General features: G+C 41.7%; 2 protein-coding genes across 2 annotated transcripts; both read right to left on the bottom strand.

The window, feature by feature from the left end:
* Positions 1-5662: 5662 nt before the first annotated feature.
* Positions 5663-7109, bottom strand: drd5a (dopamine receptor D5a). The gene has a single exon (XM_084543626.1). It carries the CDS (start codon positions 7081-7083, stop codon positions 5701-5703), a length of 1383 nt encoding a protein of 460 aa, XP_084399752.1. The 5' UTR covers positions 7084-7109; the 3' UTR covers positions 5663-5700.
* A 3074-nt stretch (positions 7110-10183) lies between these two features.
* otop1 (otopetrin 1) lies at positions 10184-14730 on the bottom strand. The gene is made up of 6 exons (XM_084542645.1): positions 14154-14730; positions 13823-13959; positions 13425-13483; positions 13081-13211; positions 11160-12067; positions 10184-10583 (listed from the first exon to the last, which is right to left on the bottom strand). The coding sequence occupies exons 1-6, from the start codon at positions 14665-14667 to the stop codon at positions 10413-10415; spliced, it is 1920 nt and encodes a 639-aa protein (XP_084398771.1). The 5' UTR covers positions 14668-14730; the 3' UTR covers positions 10184-10412.
* Positions 14731-18433: the final 3703 nt, after the last annotated feature.

Genomic DNA, 18433 nt, shown 5'->3' with positions numbered 1-18433 from the left:
AGGGGAGATAGTGGCATGACAATAACGTGAGGTTGAGGTTTCACAAAGTTTATTAGGGCTGCTTTACATGTTAAACCATACGTCTGTAGGACGTAGAATAGTCTAATACAAATTAGACAAGCCTGATTAAGTTATTCACCCTGCCCACACCTGAACCCCTATCTGAGAGCTAGATATCCATGGTAACAATCAGTGACATCTACCCACTAAATAACTGTTTTGCTGATACGGTGTTTTGCCTTTAATGCAAAAATAAAAAGCATAATGCTATTTCCTTCTGTTAACCTCCTAGCTGTCACTTGTCATGCGCTCTCAGCCTGGTGCACTGAACACTAGCATCCCTCTAATAATCAGAATAATAGCCCACTCACAATAAAACTGACTTCTTTTATCACATCAGTCAGTACAGACTGGCCTGATGTCAAGCCTTTTTCCAACTGACTGAGAGGGGAGGTGGTATTTTTTGATAATCCCTTTGATATGAGAATATCAGTGGCTATAATAACTGTGTAAACCATTGATCTGATCATTTCTCCCTGGTAAATACCTAATTCTTGCTAAATATGGTTTCCCCATGTGCAGTAAACCTCAGGTGATGTCAGGAGAGACAGAAACCTGATGGGGCTGTCAAAAGAACAAGGGTTTGAAATGCTGAATGAAGCTGGACTTAATTTGAGCAGCACTTTACTGAGTTCTTACTACACTACACTATTTTCAGCCACCGCCATTTTACCATTATTACTCTTCACCAGTTAAGCACCAGCCTTTACATTATTACACTCTCCGCCGAATTATCCAAAGAGCAAAAAGATTTATTTTTGTGGTTTGAAGCAATAGCACACTCCGCTATGTTTTTGAAAATGAAAAAAATAAAAAATAAAAAATTAAAATTAGACTGCTTAGCCTGACTTTAGATTAAAAAAAGGACTAAACAGCTTTGTGTAAGACCTTTATCCTGAGTTTGGTAGGTTTATGCCATAATCAAAGTCTGTCTTTGTGAAAGCAGCCCCTACAGGTCAGTCATGTTGTGATAATACAGGTCTATCTTAATTTAAAGTAAAGGGGTCCTTTATTCAGCACTTGAGAAGCGGTGATAAGCTCAAAATGGTGCCGCTCGGTGTGTGACACCAATTTAAAAGGCGATGGAGATGGGAAGCTCAGGTGCCTCTCTGCTTTTCCTTAGATGATTGAAATTATTTGAAGATAAAGAAGATAGGATGCCTGCTTAGAACTGAGAGGAAGTGGTGAAAGGAAAATGTGTGTGTAGTGTATAACAGAGGAAAGAGACTAGACTGTGCAGTGTGCACGGAGATTCAGACAAATCTCTTGTAACAGTGGTGCATCTAGTACCTCCTTTAAATGTATGTGCTGCACGTGGCTGCTTGCGTGTGTGTGTGTGTGTGTGCAGGAGGAAAGAGAGTGATTTTGATGAATGTGTCCTGACGGATGGTGTAACCCCCCTAAGCTTGCCTCCACTTCCTCTCCAGCTTCCCTACCATGGCTGAATATCGAGGTCAAACCACCTTTCATATCTGTTCCACACTGCAAGGACATAACACAACAGACAAGTAAACACCTCCTCTCCTGGGAGTGCAGCTGTTTCCTTATTTTTCACTCATTTAACACATAAAATGTCTATGAAAAAAATTTATGAAGTAAACATAATCCTGGTGGTATTCAGTGTCATTGTTCCACTTTCAGTTTAGCTGGGACAGATACGTTTTGGCCTTATTTAAAATGATTACCTATAATAATTGGGAAACCCGCGATCTGCAGTTTAATCACAGTCTGAAGAGTTGCTGAGTTATCTGTTACATTTTAATTCTGGGAGACACCACTTGGTCTGCTCTTCAATCTCATCCCATCCATTATGCCATGGGCAAAACATTGATCAGCAGCCGGATGTAGGTGGGAGGTGAAAACACTGAAGCACAGCCTCAAGGATTCGGTTAACAGGCTTTCTTCAAAGTGTCATTTAATCTAATTCCCCTGGAGGCTGTGGGAAAGCGAAAATAACAGATAGTTTTTATTTCTAAAAACAAAACTGTCAAGGGAGACACTTTACAAGCAAACAGCAGAGTTCCAACCCATTTATATGTCAACTTCTAGATTACATTCCCTACACCTATCAGAGTTCCATATTAAGGTTTTACAGACACTTCTCTGGGTTTGTAGTTGGTTTGCAAATTGTCTTTGTAAAACATGATACAATAATAGATTTTACATTTCAGTATGCTCCAACCTAATATGAAGTGGTTCAATGAATTCCATTTCATTCACCTGCAGGATAAAAATCTATGTATGGATATGACTAATGCTTCCATGATAATAATTCAACTTACATCACAGTTACACACACATTTGAGTTCCTTGTATCTGACTGTTTTAACTGTATACATCTTTACACTTCACTTAACTGCGCCTCAGAGCCAAATATGGGACACGTTACTACACTACATTTAAATATTTTGCATTAAAAACATATTGTGAACTGAACATAGACATTCATAATACAATTCAGTGGACTGGTGTAGAGTAAATTACAGCACATAATAGTATGTAAAGTGAAAAAGTAGTACATAAAGTTATACTGAAGTTACCCATATCCATAAGGTAGAAGTAAATTAGCATATAAGAGCATTCTCGCGTAGCTTCTGAGGTGTTGATGTGTCATATTTAAGATCTGAATTATTTTCTATGTCAAGAACATTTTGCATATTCTTCTTCTGGATGTAAGATGCATTCTTGTATTTTACTTAAATATTCTACAGATTTGGCATAGCACTCCTGGAATATTGTCATATTTATGTACGCTTTAAAAAAGAAAAAAAAAGATCTAAAATCAGTGTAGCAGAACCAGAGATGTTTTTTATTCCACACAATCTTCTTCCATCTTAAACCCTGGCACCCACATTATCCACAGTGCAACTCGGCCACTGTCAGTTTGGTCAAATATTTGGGTGTGAATAATGGCTAATGTAGTTTTAAGATGAGATGAGCAGCCCCCAGATTCTGCTTTATTTATTTATTTTTTTATTTTTTTATCGTCTTCAACACCATAAGTGGAAACACACAGATTTTATGCAGAATTCTCATGGATCCGTTTGGACCTTCAACAGGCTGCAACGTTTCACTCGTTTCACTCAGTGGCGTGCTACTTAGCGAGACACATAAACAACACTTTGACGGGGGGTTCCCCTTTAAATACAGACCCTGAATAATTCTGGTGTTCTGTATGCAGGTGAACAGCAAACAGAACACCACGAGTTAACATGAAAAGTTAATTCCAGGTAAAAACACAAGGAAAAAAGGTAAATTGAGTTATTTTGTCGAGAGTTAATTATCTTGTTTTTCTTGTTGGGCATATTGAGGTAAATGTTTTCTTACGGTATGCCGGCTGCGGCATCTGAAATAATTGGCACAGACTTTGTTTTCTGTACAGGTGTAATATGCGTTTTGTTGCTCTCAAGCACGGATTGCATTGTTAATGCAATCCGTGCTCTTCACTCACTCATTCCTTTTTCAGTTTTTTTTTTTTAAAGAGAAAGAAGAAATATCCAGAATGCATCAGCTGATATAAATGTATTCATTTGCACCTATGTAAAAAGTTTCACATTCTCCCTGTTTGCTTAAGCGTGTCAGCACGCAATGATGAAACAGTGAGGGGATTTGCAATCAGCGGATTTTCTTTTTCGTTGAGAGAAAGGCTAAACTTATGCTGCTGGCACTTCAACAAAGTGTTGCTTCTGGTGCACTGTTTCACTGGCACTGAGTACTGGCAAATTTCAACATAAAGTGCTGATGTCGTTTTAAAGAACTTAAAATGGTATGTGCATTGGACAACAATAGACACTGTCCTGTGCTGTGCTTCTGTGTGTGCTCTTTATATATATATATCTATATATATATCTATATATATATATATATATAGATATATATATAGATATATATATATTTATATATATCTATATATATATATATATATATATATATATATATATATATACAAATATATATATACCACTGTGCCACTTTTATTTCCATCTGACAGAGAAAATATATCAGCTGGATGCAGGACAGTTCAGGCTAAGGAGGATCAGGAATAGCTGTCTATAAAATTCACACCACGGTACTACAATATCCTCCAGTTTGAGTCTACTGGGGACCTGTGGTGCATGTCATCCCTCTCACTCTTTGTTGATTTGCCAACATTTCCTGTGACTTCTCTGCTGTCAAAATGTCCACAGATGGCAAAATACCAAAAAGATCAGGTCAGAAGGGGATATGCACAAATGAAACTCGAGCCAGAGGTGAAAATTCTCCAACCCGCAAAATGTGTCCATTGATGAAACCCATGGATGCTAGCTCCGGGAAGATATCAGTACACTCTGTTCCTCTCAGCATGACAGCATTTTATTAGACAAATGATGACACACTTCACTGTTTGAAGGACAGCAGTATACATTCAGATCAGGTCATCTGTACAGTACAAAGATAAGAGAGATGTGGGAGAGGTGATGGATGACTTCCAGTTGTGTTGGGCCGGTGGCCTGACACATGTGTAGGCTTTCTATAGCAACAATTCCTCTAGTTGACAAAACACTGTAGCCTTATTGCGTCTGAGTTATTGATTCACTCCTTGAAGTCTTTGGTCATTTAGGACAGTTAAGACTAGTTTTCTTTTTCTTTTTCTTTTTTGGTCATCTGTCTCAATAAGAGTTCACTGTGACTGACAAAGCAGAACAATTACAGTAGTTTTGGCATCAGTGAGAAATTTAAAATCAGAGAAAAGAGTTACAAATGTATTTGTTTATATGAATCTTACGATTTTGTTCTTCAATTCTTTGTTGCAGATTAGTGATACACAGGCTCACTTTCTGTATTTAGTATTAAAGTTTGTGCTTTTTCACCATGTTTTACTCCAACAAACCCTGTGGCTATCTACGTCGGGATGAAACTGGATAATAGTCCATGTGGTGCTTAGAAGTTGTGCTGAAGGAGTTAGTGGGGTGGGTGCAGTGGCGAAACACTTTAATACTGCATTTTGGCATCATATAACTTAAACTCCATACAGCACATTCCTTTCATGTCTCAGAACTCGTCTTTGAATAAGCTATAAGGCGCTGAAACGACTGCATTTGACTATCTTGGTTGCACTGTCTGTAAGGCTGCCCTCAGTTTTCATACTCAGTGGAAAAGTGGGCACTGGAGTGGATACACATGAGGTTTTGAAGCAGCAAAAAGTTTCCTTCACGAATCCACTGCGAGGTTTTTCAAACATTTTCCCTTCAAGTGGATGGACGTTAGACACGGACGCTCCAAGTAAAGCCTTTGAGTAAACAACAACTTCAGCAACACCGAACCTTTGAACAAAGGAACACAGACTTCACTTGTCATGTAAATAAACACCTACACATCACTTTTGTCAGAACAGGACAACAACATCACATCTCATATATGACGCAAAGTGGTGACGGGGTGGCCAGCTACGTGGCTACAGAGACATACGCCCTGCTGATGTGTCCATGAGCAAGTCAATAGACCCTCCCACCAGGTGCAAGGATGGCTGCTCAGCTCAGAGAACTCTGGCCTCCTGCGGGCCTCTTTGTGGAGAGGAGCTTCCGGGTCAAAGGAGCTGAATGAAACATGACATTGTTATCAATACATCCAATTACGCATGGGGAGACATGAAGTGTGGAGTCAGTGTAATCCATTGGGTGTGAATGGTGACATCCTGTCAAGACTGATGTCGGCCTCGCAGTCCTCCAAGTCACAAACCGAGTCCGTGGCGTTTTCATTGTTGTGAGAAAACTGGGAAATCCTGTCAAAAGTCTCTTCATGCTCAATACATTCGACCACGTTGGGGATCATGTTAACATACGCGTTTGCGATTTCCTTGTGGATGAGGGTGTCTTGGTTGTATGAGACCAGCTCGTTGCTGATGTTGACAGTCTCCACGGGCGTGTTCGAGCAGAAATGGCGGCAGCCCAAGAGGCTCGAGAAGGCCTTCCTGAACTCAGCGTTGAAGGCGTAAATGATGGGATTCAGGGAGGAGTTGGTCCATCCGAACCACACGAAGACGTCGAATGTCGTCTCGCTTACGCACGGCAGGCCCGCGTCCCGGTCCGTGGCCGGCCTGTCGCAGAACGGGACCATGCAGTTTAGAACGAAGAAAGGTAACCAGCAACACACAAAGACACCCATAATCACCGACAAAGTTTTGAACACTTTGGTTTCCCGTTTTATAGACGTCTTCAAGGTGTTGTGGTGTTGGCACTCTATTCTGTTTGTCCTGCAACTTTGCGCGTGTTCTGCCGCTCTCTCCAGGGAGGCTATTCTTCTAATTTGGATTTGTGCAATACGATATATTCTGGTGTATGTTACAATCATAATTGCCACGGGGATATAGAAACTTATCAACGATGAGGATATAGCATACTCTCTGCTCAAGCTGGAGTCACAGTTTTCTTCTATCTGCCAACTCGTGGAAGAATTGTGCGCCCCAGCCATGTCGTCACCGCCGGCTTTGTGCCAGTTTAGCTGGACCGGTATGAATGAAATGAGCACAGACAACGTCCAAGTGACGCTAATCATAACAAAGGCAACTCGCTGGGTCATTTTCCTCTCGTAGCGGAAGGGGCTCGAGATTGCCCAGTATCTATCCACGCTAATAATGCAGAGGTTGAGTATAGAGGCAGTGGAACACATGATGTCAAAAGCGACCCAGACGTTACAGAAAGTGCCAAACGGCCAGTACCCCGCCACCTCTGCCACAGCTTTCCATGGCATCACCAGGACGGCCACAAATAAATCCGACAGAGCCAGGGAGACAATGAAAATGTTGGTGACTTTGGTCCGCAGGTGCCGAAAGCGCAGCACCGCGGAGCAGACCAAGATGTTACCCAGCAGGGTCCATAGGATTAGCAGGGAGAGCAGGCAACCCGTCACTGTACGCACAACCATATCTTTCCTCCCTTCGCTTGTTGCCTCCGTTTCGGTGCCGTTCCACATAATCTCTCCAAGCGGTGCCGGCACAGAGTCGATCCCCTGCACCGATGAGAGGTACTTTGCTGGATTCTCCATGTGTCTCTTCAAGTAAAACTACAGTCCATTGCTCCTTGCTCGGAGACGGGCTCAGTTATCAGCCAGTCACCATATTGTGTCCGATGTCCGGGTCGGCTGCCAGCCTGCTGTGGAGTGCAAAACAGACGGGAAGAAAGAACTGAGCGCGTTAAAACTGAGCCGAGCGACGTGCCAGGTGCGCTGAGGGGCTGAAACGCAGCACACAGTGGCGAGCGCATGTTGCAACCTTGCCGGTCTGGTCAACTGACCCGGCTGCCTCTGTGAATCTCTCAGTCCCAGATATCCTCAGCGCGGTGTGAGTGAGGAGGGAGTCCCTGCAGCCTAACACACACTAACTTAAACAGGGCTGGGCGCATCACGCCTTCTTTGTGCGTGGTGTTACGCACCACAGTGAAGAGCGCTATAAGGGAAACCGGTGAGAGGAAGCCTTTCAATAATCTGAGGGATTTCGTTGGTGGAGGCTCCAAAGTGCGTAATTACAAACTTCAAATCGATGGAGAGCTTTCTCCCAGTATTGGATTGTGTTTATCTGTGTTTGACATCATACCATATGCGGTGACCGCAGGGACAGCACGGTGCAGGGGTGAACTGTAGCTTGTGTGAAGTACATTAAACAGCCACGTCGTATGTTTAAATATATTAAATATACAAGTTTTTAATATATTTAAAACATATAGATTGCAGACATATCCAGTCAACATATCTAATCAAGAGGAAGTGCTGTAATTGTACGTAGAACTGAGCCTCACCCACAGTCTTCATTGAGAGTACTAAGGTAGCTGTCCATGGTGCTGAAAATACAACCAGCCTGAGGGGGAGTCCATTCATATTCCCTTCAACAAGCAGGACCTCCTATCTATCTATCTATCTATCTATCTATCTATCTATCTATCTATCTATCTATCTATCTATCTATCTATGTATGTACAGTCAAAAGTAATGTTTTACTGGCCAAAGTTTGATTAATACTTTTATTACCAGTCCCAGTGAATAATAAAAACAAAGCAAATGCGAACTCAACACATTCAACACGTTTCCATGCGGATATAAAAAGCCTATACTTTTATTAGCGTGTGCCTTAATACAATGCAAATTATTATTTTTCAATTTATTTATTTTTTTATTTTTTTTGCTACACTGTTGCTCGTTTGCCCTCCAACGACGGCAGGCTGGAGGTCACAGCCCACCCCCTCTTTCAGTGTTGTTTGGACAGGTGAGCCAACATTCACACCCCCAGCGGACACGCGGAGCCGGGAGCGCCGTCGCGTGTGTCCGTCCGTGCAGCGGCGGCACCGTTTCCGCCTTTGAAACGTCACGGATATTTTTAGACGTGTCTTCCCGCCTGTCAAACCGTTCTGACACTACGATAAAGTGATCTCTCGACGCCCGACGCCAAATTCTCAGAAGTACCTGACCCATAATTCCATTGTGCCATGTCTGGAAGCAAACCGATTTTGGAACATTTACTTGTTTCCATGCAGATGTTACTACAGATGTTGTAGTAACAGAACAGAGCAAAATATGATGGTAATGGTCGACGGTGTAACGCACATAATGCACAATGTATATTGCTGTAAATTTGTAAGTAAAAACATTATTAATACTTATTAAATAAAATAAGTACGGTTGTATTTTGTTTTAAGTTGATGTTATTATAATTATTAATAGTAGTAGAAGTATCAGTATTTTTATTCTTGTCGTTGTTATGTTGGTGTTTTGTAGTACACATGTGTATATTTTAAAATGTCTCTTAAAATGTTTGCCTTTTGTAAGAAGCAGGGTATTTCAGTAGTAGCCTACTCACGATCCAGTATGGAGCCCGTCGTGCTGCAGTGCACAAAGAGCCAAGTCTGAAAAACATAAATAAGTGGCGCCATCCTGTGGTGTAAATGGCTACTACAAGTGCAGTCTATTCAGCATTAAGTACTTACAGTAAGCACAGATCACATAAGAGAGGAAAGAGGTCTTGTATATGAAAAAAGTAAACTATGCTTTATTTCAATAGGCAAAAGATACACATCCGTCACTACTGTACACTTCATTTCTTATCAGTACCATTTAACTGGAATTTCACAAAATCATGTCACTACTTCTGAGTGATTTTGATCACGGTATTTACAAAGATGGAAGAAATATTGCAATCTGAGAAACAAATAAAATTAAATAAAACAAAGATTTTACCACAACTTGGCACATACTGAGAACACATGTAGAGGATAGCACCAGGTTGAGAACCTGCTGGATGTTGTTGATTTGATATAAACTCGTACAGTACAACTATGTATACGTGCTTAACGTAAAAAATAAAAATAAAAATTTTAAAAAGGAACTAGTGTCATCACTTGTGATGGTCTTTACTGCTGAGGCTTCAGTCTCTGGGGCGGTGTAGCAGTTGTCATCACAGAAATGTGTGAGTTTCACATGAGTCTACGTCAAGAAACTGTCCAGATACATGATCGTGCTGCATGAACCCAATGTTTTCTGAGAACATTTCTGACAGTTATCACCGGTTTTGCTCCAGTAAAACATTTTCATCAGCTTCAGAGGACAGAAGATCAGCATGCAGGGCGACACTGATGAACTTTGAATCACTGAGAGAGAGAGCCGTGCTACGTCTGAGAACTAAAATCCAACTTCAATGATTATTTGAGATATAGTGCTATGGTTGTCACTAGCCTTGCAGTTCACGTGTTAAACTGCTGAACTACTGAGAGAAGTGAATGAGAACCATATCCATAAACAGTATGCACATTTCAAGTGCATTTCAAATATTGGTCAAGTCCAATGCACATGTGGCTCTGGTAAATACAGTACTATTAACTTATTGGCTATTTAGACTAGCAGGTGTTCCAGTGGCTTCACTCGAGTATTTCCAGCTATGTTAATCAAGTCGGTAGTAGATTATATACTTTCAGTCTAATATGTAACAGTACAAAATGTCAGTCTGAGATTAAGCATATAGGCCGATAATGTACATGATCCCCAACTTATAAAACCTACTGAAATGTGACTACATAACAAAATGTACAAAGGGGCCTTTCTAAATTCATGAAAGCGAGGATTCTTTTCATCACCATCTTTAATAAACCTTGCACCACACAAGGTAATTCTTCAAGGAACGCAGGCTAATAGGTTCGTCTTCCCTCATAATCCCCACACCAAGGGACCTACATTTTGTTTGTCACCATGGCTTGCTTTCAAGTCTGTTGGAGTGTGACCCAGACTGCCTCCTGAACGGTTGACCTGCGCTGTGAGACACTCTCGGGAGCCGGTGGTGACAAGTGTTCCTGTGCATGTTATCTGGCATTGTCAGTCACCTGCTATTCTTGTCAGACTCGGCGGAACACCTCGAAGAGGGAGGCAACTGAGTGGATGCGGTAGAAAAGGTTCAAAGGGATGGCGAAATTGAGAACTGTGGTCCACATGCTGAAGCCAAATGTCTCCTGTTCCAATCCGTTGTCGTACTGTGGCCTGCAGCCAAAGGCTGGAAGGATCCACAGCTGCAAGAAAGAAAGAAAAAAAGAAATGGTATAAGTTCAACTTGAATTGATTTTTGGCCACCTGGGGGCAGCACAACAAGATGCAAACAGCATTGACACATCACCTTGGGAAGATGTTGTGGCTAACATCCAGCACACTGCAGCCTTAGCCTTAATTCATGTCTTGTTTCTTTTCATCTGTCAAGTGTAAATCTAATATGTACTTTCAATTTAGCTCCTATTTTTGGTTTCTGTCACTTGCTGGAGGAACTGTCTAATAGCCGAAGGGTCCAATATGTTCACCAGCTAGTTACTAACTTTGTCTACCAGTCCTTTGATAATTACCAGGTGGAATTCGGTAGAATATGTCATAACAGCACCCAGGTGTTATAGAAAACGATGGTGACACAAATAATGCTGGTGAGAGGATTGAGAGTAAAGTTGCTGGTCAATAAAAGAGCTGAAAGTAACTAAACACTGTAGAAAGGAGGGAAACTGCAAAGTTTCTGCAGGTTGTCTTTGACATTAACTGTTGTCCTTCAAGTTTAATTAAATCACATTTTACTCTCTCTCTCTTCAGTAAATACAAACACTCACCGAAATGTTGCACATTATCAGCAACACAGCGATGTTCTTCAGGATCTGCCTCTTTATGTTTGGGTGCTCCACCACTTTGTTACCCACAGGCAGTGGAACCTCCGAAGGTTTCCGTGGACATCCGTACACCTGTCCGCTCTCCTCCTGCTCGTTCTCCATCGTGACACAGACCCTGTCCGGTGTCTCATAGGCTCGGTTTATGATGCCGTTGTACGGTGGAGCCAGAGAGGATGTCACTGAGAAGATTTCTGGAGCAGCTGGTAACTCTGGGTCCCCCCTTTCTCCATTCTCTTGCTGCCGATACAGGGACTCTACGATGAAGAGGTTCTGGATGTACTTCTCCAACACGATAAGCAGAGAGTAGACTAGGATGGTCCAGCGATATGGAGGGCTGCTGGTGGTGCTAAAGACAGCCACTATGCTGCACCAGGACATGAACCAGGAGCCAATTGAGGATCCAAACAGAAGCTCTGTGTCCAGCTGTCTTGACGGGTTCTTGGAGGTGTCCAGTGGCATGTGGTTCACTCTGTATATGAGTAGACCTGAAGCTCCAGCTAAGCACATGACCGCCAGGGTGACAATGCCATAAATGTAGAACATAGAAATGGCCGACTGACGCATTTGGGAGGACTGCTCAATATGTGCAATGTAGACCACCAGTATCCCAATGGTACTGGCAAGTGTAAGCAGACCCAGAATGGGGCCGACACTCAAGCCCTGGGTTTTGGTAACGAGTTTTTTCTGGTTTGAAGAGATGTCTATGGTGCGCCCAATGTTCTTCCACATGACAAAAAGCAAGGCAGAGACAAAGATGTGGTACTCGATGTTGAAGGGGTAGAGATAGGAGAGGCTGCTGGAGAACATGGAGCAGGTGTTGGTGGTGCAGTTACAGTCCGACTGTACGTGTTCTGGAAAACAAAATTAATGGTAGGCATTTTATTACAGAATCACACCCCTCTATCAGGATATAAAACTGGCACAATATGATATAAAATATAAATATTAGAATGAACATAAGTAAAAACTACATTGACGCCAGAGGGCATTTGCAAGATTTCATCAGATTAAGAACAAAAAATGCAACTTCTTTTAAAATGACCTATGGTTTAAGCCTTACAACCACTACAAAACTGACTGTATTTTGAGCATTTATTTTATTTCTAATGCCAGGGTTAACTTTTACTACAGGGCACATTTTAATCATTTTCTCTACCTATGAAACCAAAAGTTAAGTCATGCAACGTAATTGTCATCTTAATGCATAAATTACTCCAATATAAATTTCAAAATTGCTCAGCATCAAATATTCACCAGTCATATTTTTGCTCATTTGAAATTTCACTCATTAGTCAAACAAACATGCATCTTAGATGTTGAATGCACCTTTCACTCCCTGTAAGTCCACCATGCTATAGTTATACCGTCGGCCCCTAGAGATCATCTCAACTCACCCCCTCCTACCCCCCCAGAGGCCATCACTATAGCCCTGCACCCTTTAATTAAAAAGGGAACAACAGTCAGGGTGCAGCCAGCCTCACAGTCAGCCGGATATGAGGAGGAGCAGGCGAACCCCCCAACCCTAGGCTTAGATGTATCAGTTACTGTAATTGCAGCACCCTTGGGACTAAGCAGCCTGGGGACAAAGCCGTCTGAGGTCAAGCGGGGGGTTGCCAAGGAGGGTGGTGGTGGCTGAAGTGTGGGGAAAGGGCCCGGGGAGGGGGCCCCAGCACCGGCAAGGCTGCGTGTCTCCTGAAACCTAATAGAGAGACGTTCGACACAAACAAGACCCGCTGGGCGGCCGAGCTAACCTCCCTTCCCCTCGCAAACCCTCCTCTCTTTCATCCATTGAAGTGAGCTCTCAAGTGGACTATTGTACTCGTCTTCCAGGTACAAGCCAGCAATCGACCCCTTGGCCCCTTACCTATAGTGAGGTTTTCATAGCCCAGGGCAGACAGTCTTCTTATATGGTTGTTCAAGAAGTGCTCAGCCTCAGACATCACGCCGCTGCACCACAAGAGGAGGTTGGTAAACACTGCATGGATCACACCAAATCTGAGGAGATAAGCAGTCAAAAAACGAGTTTGATAACATGCTGAAGTGTCGGGTTTCAGCTCTCTTGATGTGCATGTTTGGAGGTTTCATATCAATATACATACATATATATATATATACACATATAGAACACACACACACACACACACACACATATATATATATATATATATATATATATATATATAATGATTTATTGATTAAGATACATACCTCTCAAAAATTTCAAAGCTCTTGATGACATCCTTGATGTGAAACCAGAGAAAATGCACCTAATCAAAACAAGAGAAACAAAGGCTTAATAAACTTGATATAGTAATATCAAAATATGGGTTTTGAGAAAAATATTTTATCAAACTGCCATAATATATATACTAAATTATACAGAGATGTGTAAGTTGTTTTACCGGAAAGATTTCCCATGTCATATGCAGTTACACTCAAATAACATGTACAATGATAGGATTATGTTGTTGCAGCAACTCTGTACTTGCTGCAACAACAAAGAGCACATTCAAAGACCTTAAGTGGTACGCAGAAAAAAGGCACGGTTTCTAACGCTGCTGAAAGATTATCACTTTATTGAAATTAAACTAGGGTTGTAAACTTACCTGTGCAATGGTGTGAGTTACATGGATGACAGGATATACCCCGAGTACAGGCGACACACAAGATTTATAGCCAACATAATACCCGATTCGGAAAGCGTCCATAATGAGTGAAAGGAGTGCAAGGAGAGTCAGCCCACCTACCGAGAAAAAACACTGATTAAGTTAATACTTGCACTTTGGTAAAACATATCAATATCCCGGGTTTCACAACACTTCAGTTCCACTAAAGACTGTGGTTTTGAATAAAAGAAATACAGCAGCACAAAAATTAAATAAAATAAAAATAGCATACATATTCTACGCATTTACTTCTATAAACTCACAAACTCACCTCTTATCCAGCATGTGGTGGCGTGGACATCTTTCTCTGTCCGCGTGTTCTTCTGCCTGTCCCGCACCAGGATGTACCACAACATCCAGAACAGCTGGAGGATCATGAGGCAGGTGGCAAAGGACAGCAGGTGCTCTTCCTTGACAGATGAGTCAGGCTGCGCAATGGCCAGCATCAGCGCCGCCCCGATCAGCAGCAAATTGGTGCCGTACTGACCGCTGAGGATCTCTGCGTTCTTCCTCGGATAGTCCCCTGACAAGTTGAGCTTTAGTTTTGTGAAAATCTTCTTGTCCGGCTCGGAGCTGGACGACGACGAGGAGCTGTGGCAATACTTGTTCAGGCACATAATATCCAGGCCGCTGTGTTCCACCATGGTGGGAGTCATGTGTAAAAATCGCAGAGCTGAGAGAGGAGTAAAGTCAAAGCCGCGCGCTATAAGTGCATTTGAGGGAGGCCAGGTGCGTAACCTACAAGGTGGGGATTCAGACGGATAGGTACCGTGCCAAACATGCATTCAATCTTCAAGGTCCGGCTCAGTGGCCACGCACAGTTTCAATGTCCAGCCCTGTCGAGGATGGGCTTGATAGATGCCATTGTCATCTTGTAACCCTGAAACTGAAATATCTGGCCGCGTATCAGGCACGCTGAGTCACTGAAAATGTGAGATTTCGTTTTCTGGGATTCCAGACAGCAGTCTTCTTGAAACCCTCATATGTTTCAATAAACAATTGAACTCGTTAATGCGCCAACCATTCACCGATAAAGACGGAAAGGATCCACAATAACCACAAAAAGAAAAAAAAGAAAAGAAGAAGGAAAAAAAAAGTTTCGGCCAACTCCAATTCTTCAGTGCGGCTGCCAAGCAGTCTTTCCAAGTCTACTGAAATCCTTTCAAGGTGGCTATCGGGTGTTAAGCGTACATGCCTGGATGAGATGAAATAGAAGAGGACATTTCACAAATCTGCGACTTCAAATCCAAGTTCCACCAACTCAAATCTGTATCTACACCACTTGTGAAGACGTGGTGTTTAAAATATTTGCTTTCTAGTTGGTAGGAAAAAAAGAAGAATCCTATCCCAGTGGTCAAATCAACAATGTCTTTTCGTGAGTGGATCCCAAGAAAGAGACCATCTGCACCATCGGCACAGAGACCTCTTATGGACATGACCACCTAACCTCCCTTTTCAATATATAGATTGGGAGGATGCGCGAAATCAGCATAACAATAGGAGGACTGGTAACACGGGTCTACGTAGATTGAGAGGTGATTGATTTGTTGTGCCGGTGGGAAAGAGGGGTTGGAGCACTGGATTATTTTAGAAAAACAAATATTATATATTAAAATATATATTTATTAAAAATAAACTTGCCCTTTCACAATCACATGAAACATGGCCATTTATCAATAGCGCGCACAATGCGTTGGGAGACTGATCACATAGCGAGCCTTAAGTTACTTTGGTTTAATAATGTGTATATATATATTGTTTAGTTATTTTTTCTTTTAATTGCAGATAAGATGCTTGCAAAATGTCCTCAGATGCAGCGGTCAGTTTAAAAAACAAGGGTAACATTGCGCTAAGCGCCCTGTGCCATTACGCACAGAGCATGCATCTCTGGGGTGGGTCTGCTTTGAAACCTAGTTTTAAAACGTCGCCTGTTTTATTCTCACATTACCACACCGGTCATGTTAGAACTTCTGTTTGTTTGTTTTTCCTCAGAAACTGATTTGAGATGTGCCCATAGCATACGGAAGGGACAACAGAGCGCGGCTGATAATTGACGCTCGCATCAAATGTGTTTTGAAGACATCAAACTTGAAAAGAAACCTCATGCACCTTCAGTTCTCCACAAAAAGCATTATGAGGATTGGAAAGATGATCAAGTTACGCTCCATCTCAACGGCATCCGCTGAGTAGAGGCTATCGACTTCTTGATCACTCATAGTCGTCAGCAAAGAGAGAGAGAGAGAGAGATCTATTTATTATCAGGGCACTTTAATGGGCTATTGATTAAGTCTGAACATTTTGATTGAATTTGGAAGTGCTCGATTTAGCCCTCTATTGTTCGCTCATTTGAGCGCAGTTTCAGGGCAAAATGAGAATGTGATATGGAGAAAAAGCTTTATTTTCATCGTAAAGAAGGGGTAACCTGATGTTCTTGTACCAGGTTATTGCTATTTTTCCACTTTGGATATTTTAGGGGAAACTTTATAAATCATGACTTGGGATCTTATGACTGTAACATTACAAGATAGAGAAAGCAGTAGAAAGCTGTCATCGTGACAACTTGGAGAAAGGGCACTGAGACAGAAATTGAGTTGTCAAAAAGAACAAGAAACACAAATAACTCATTTGACCCTTTACTTTGAATAATAGCGGTTCGACTATTTCTCAAATATTACCTTTTTCCGTGTTATTATCCGTTACGCACATCTACAACCAAAAGCCCAAACAAGTAGTTTTAACAGCTTAATAACTTCTGAGGACGTATTATTGAATCTAATATGTTAGCCGGTTTACTTTTCCTCTGTAGCACAGTTCAGATCTGAACCTAACACAGGTGTTGGTTGACTTGGGCGTCAAATGTGTCAGTTAACAGTAAAGCTGTCCGTCTTCCATTAGCTAGAAAGAATAATCCTCCTCAGCAGCTTCATGAGCTTTGAGAAAGACTATCAAGTTCCGCTCAATCTCGACGAAATCCGCTGAGCAGATCTATTTCTTGATCAGTGATAATCATTGGCGCGATAAAAAATAAGAGAGAGAGGTCGATTCATTATCAGGACACCTTAATTTACCTGATTAGGTTTGAACGTTTTGATTGAATTTGGAAGAGACCAGTTTGGCCCTATTGTTTGCGCTTCAGGAGCGTCCACAAATTAGAATGGTTTTGAAAAGGTCTAAACAAATCTGAGGTTCTTGGCGGCTATTGAGTTGGACACGGACTATATGTCACCGCATTGGATTTGCAACAATCTTATAAACGATGATCAACATTAGAAGCTAAAGAACACATTGATAATGTTAGCTCTGCTTTGATCAACTACCAGAGTCAATAATTATATAACAGGAAAGAATGGCAAGGTTACTTTTGATATTCAAATGTATGTTCTGGATAAATCTGTAGTTGAGCTGGCATTGGCCATACTATCGAATATATATTACCAATATACATTGGAATTCAAACTGAAAGGCAACAGTTCAAAAATGAACATACCTGCACAAGCAGCTTTTCTATGGTTGTAAAACAGCATACATCTATGTGTTTGTACATTTAGGTTGAATTAATTGCTGCTAACAATAGTGGAGGTGAAAGGCTTTTAGTCAAGTTGAGTATATAGTCTGGATTTCAGTGAGTTTCAGGCCTAACCTTATATCACTGTAGTTACAGTGGCTTGCCCCTTTGAACTTTTCCACATTTTGTCGCGTTACGACCACAAACATAAATATATTTTATGTCAAAGATCAACACAAAGTGGCACACAATTGAGAACTAGAAAGAAAATTACACATGATTTGAAATTTTTGCGGTGTGCAAAAGTATTCAGTCCCCTTTTCTCTGAGTGGAACCAATTGCCTTCAGTTGCCTGATGATTGCTGAATGATCGCATGTTGACCTAATGACTAGACGTCTACCTGTGTGTAATCTAATCTCAGTACAAATACAGCTGTTCTGTGACGTCCTCAGAGGTTTGTTAAGAGAATATTGGGGAGCAAACAGCATCATGAAGCCCAATGAACACACCAGACAGGTCAGGGATAAAGTTGTGGAGAAATTTAAAGCAGGGTTAGGCTATAAAAAGATTTCCCAAGCTTTGAACATCTCACTGTTCAATCCATCATCTGGAAATGGAAAGAGTACGGCACAACTGCAAACCTACCAAGACACGTCCATCCACCCAAACTTACAGGCCGGGGGAATCACAACTATTGGTTGTGCACTGCACAAATCTGGCCTTTATGGAGTGGCAAGAAGAAAGCCATTGTTATAAGAAAACCATAAGAAGTCCTGTTTGCAGATGAGACCAAAATGGAACTTTTTGGCCTAAATGCAAAATGCAAAATGCAAAAGCATCATGCTCTGGAGGTGCTTCTCTTCAGCAGGGACAGGGAAGATGGTCAGAGTTGATGGGAAGACGGATGGAGCCAAATACAGGGCAATCTCGGAAGAAACCCAGTCTGCAAAAGACTTGAAACTGGGGCGGAGGTTCACCTTCCAGCAGGACAATGCAAAACTTATTCATGTGTTAGAATGACCCAGTCAAAGTCCAGACCTAAATC

Source organism: Chelon labrosus (genome assembly GCF_963514085.1).
Source record: "Chelon labrosus genome assembly, chromosome: 4".
Classification (NCBI taxonomy): domain Eukaryota; kingdom Metazoa; phylum Chordata; class Actinopteri; order Mugiliformes; family Mugilidae; genus Chelon; species Chelon labrosus.
The sequence above is the reverse complement of the archived record's forward strand: the minus strand, read 5'-3'. Positions and strand labels throughout refer to the sequence as shown.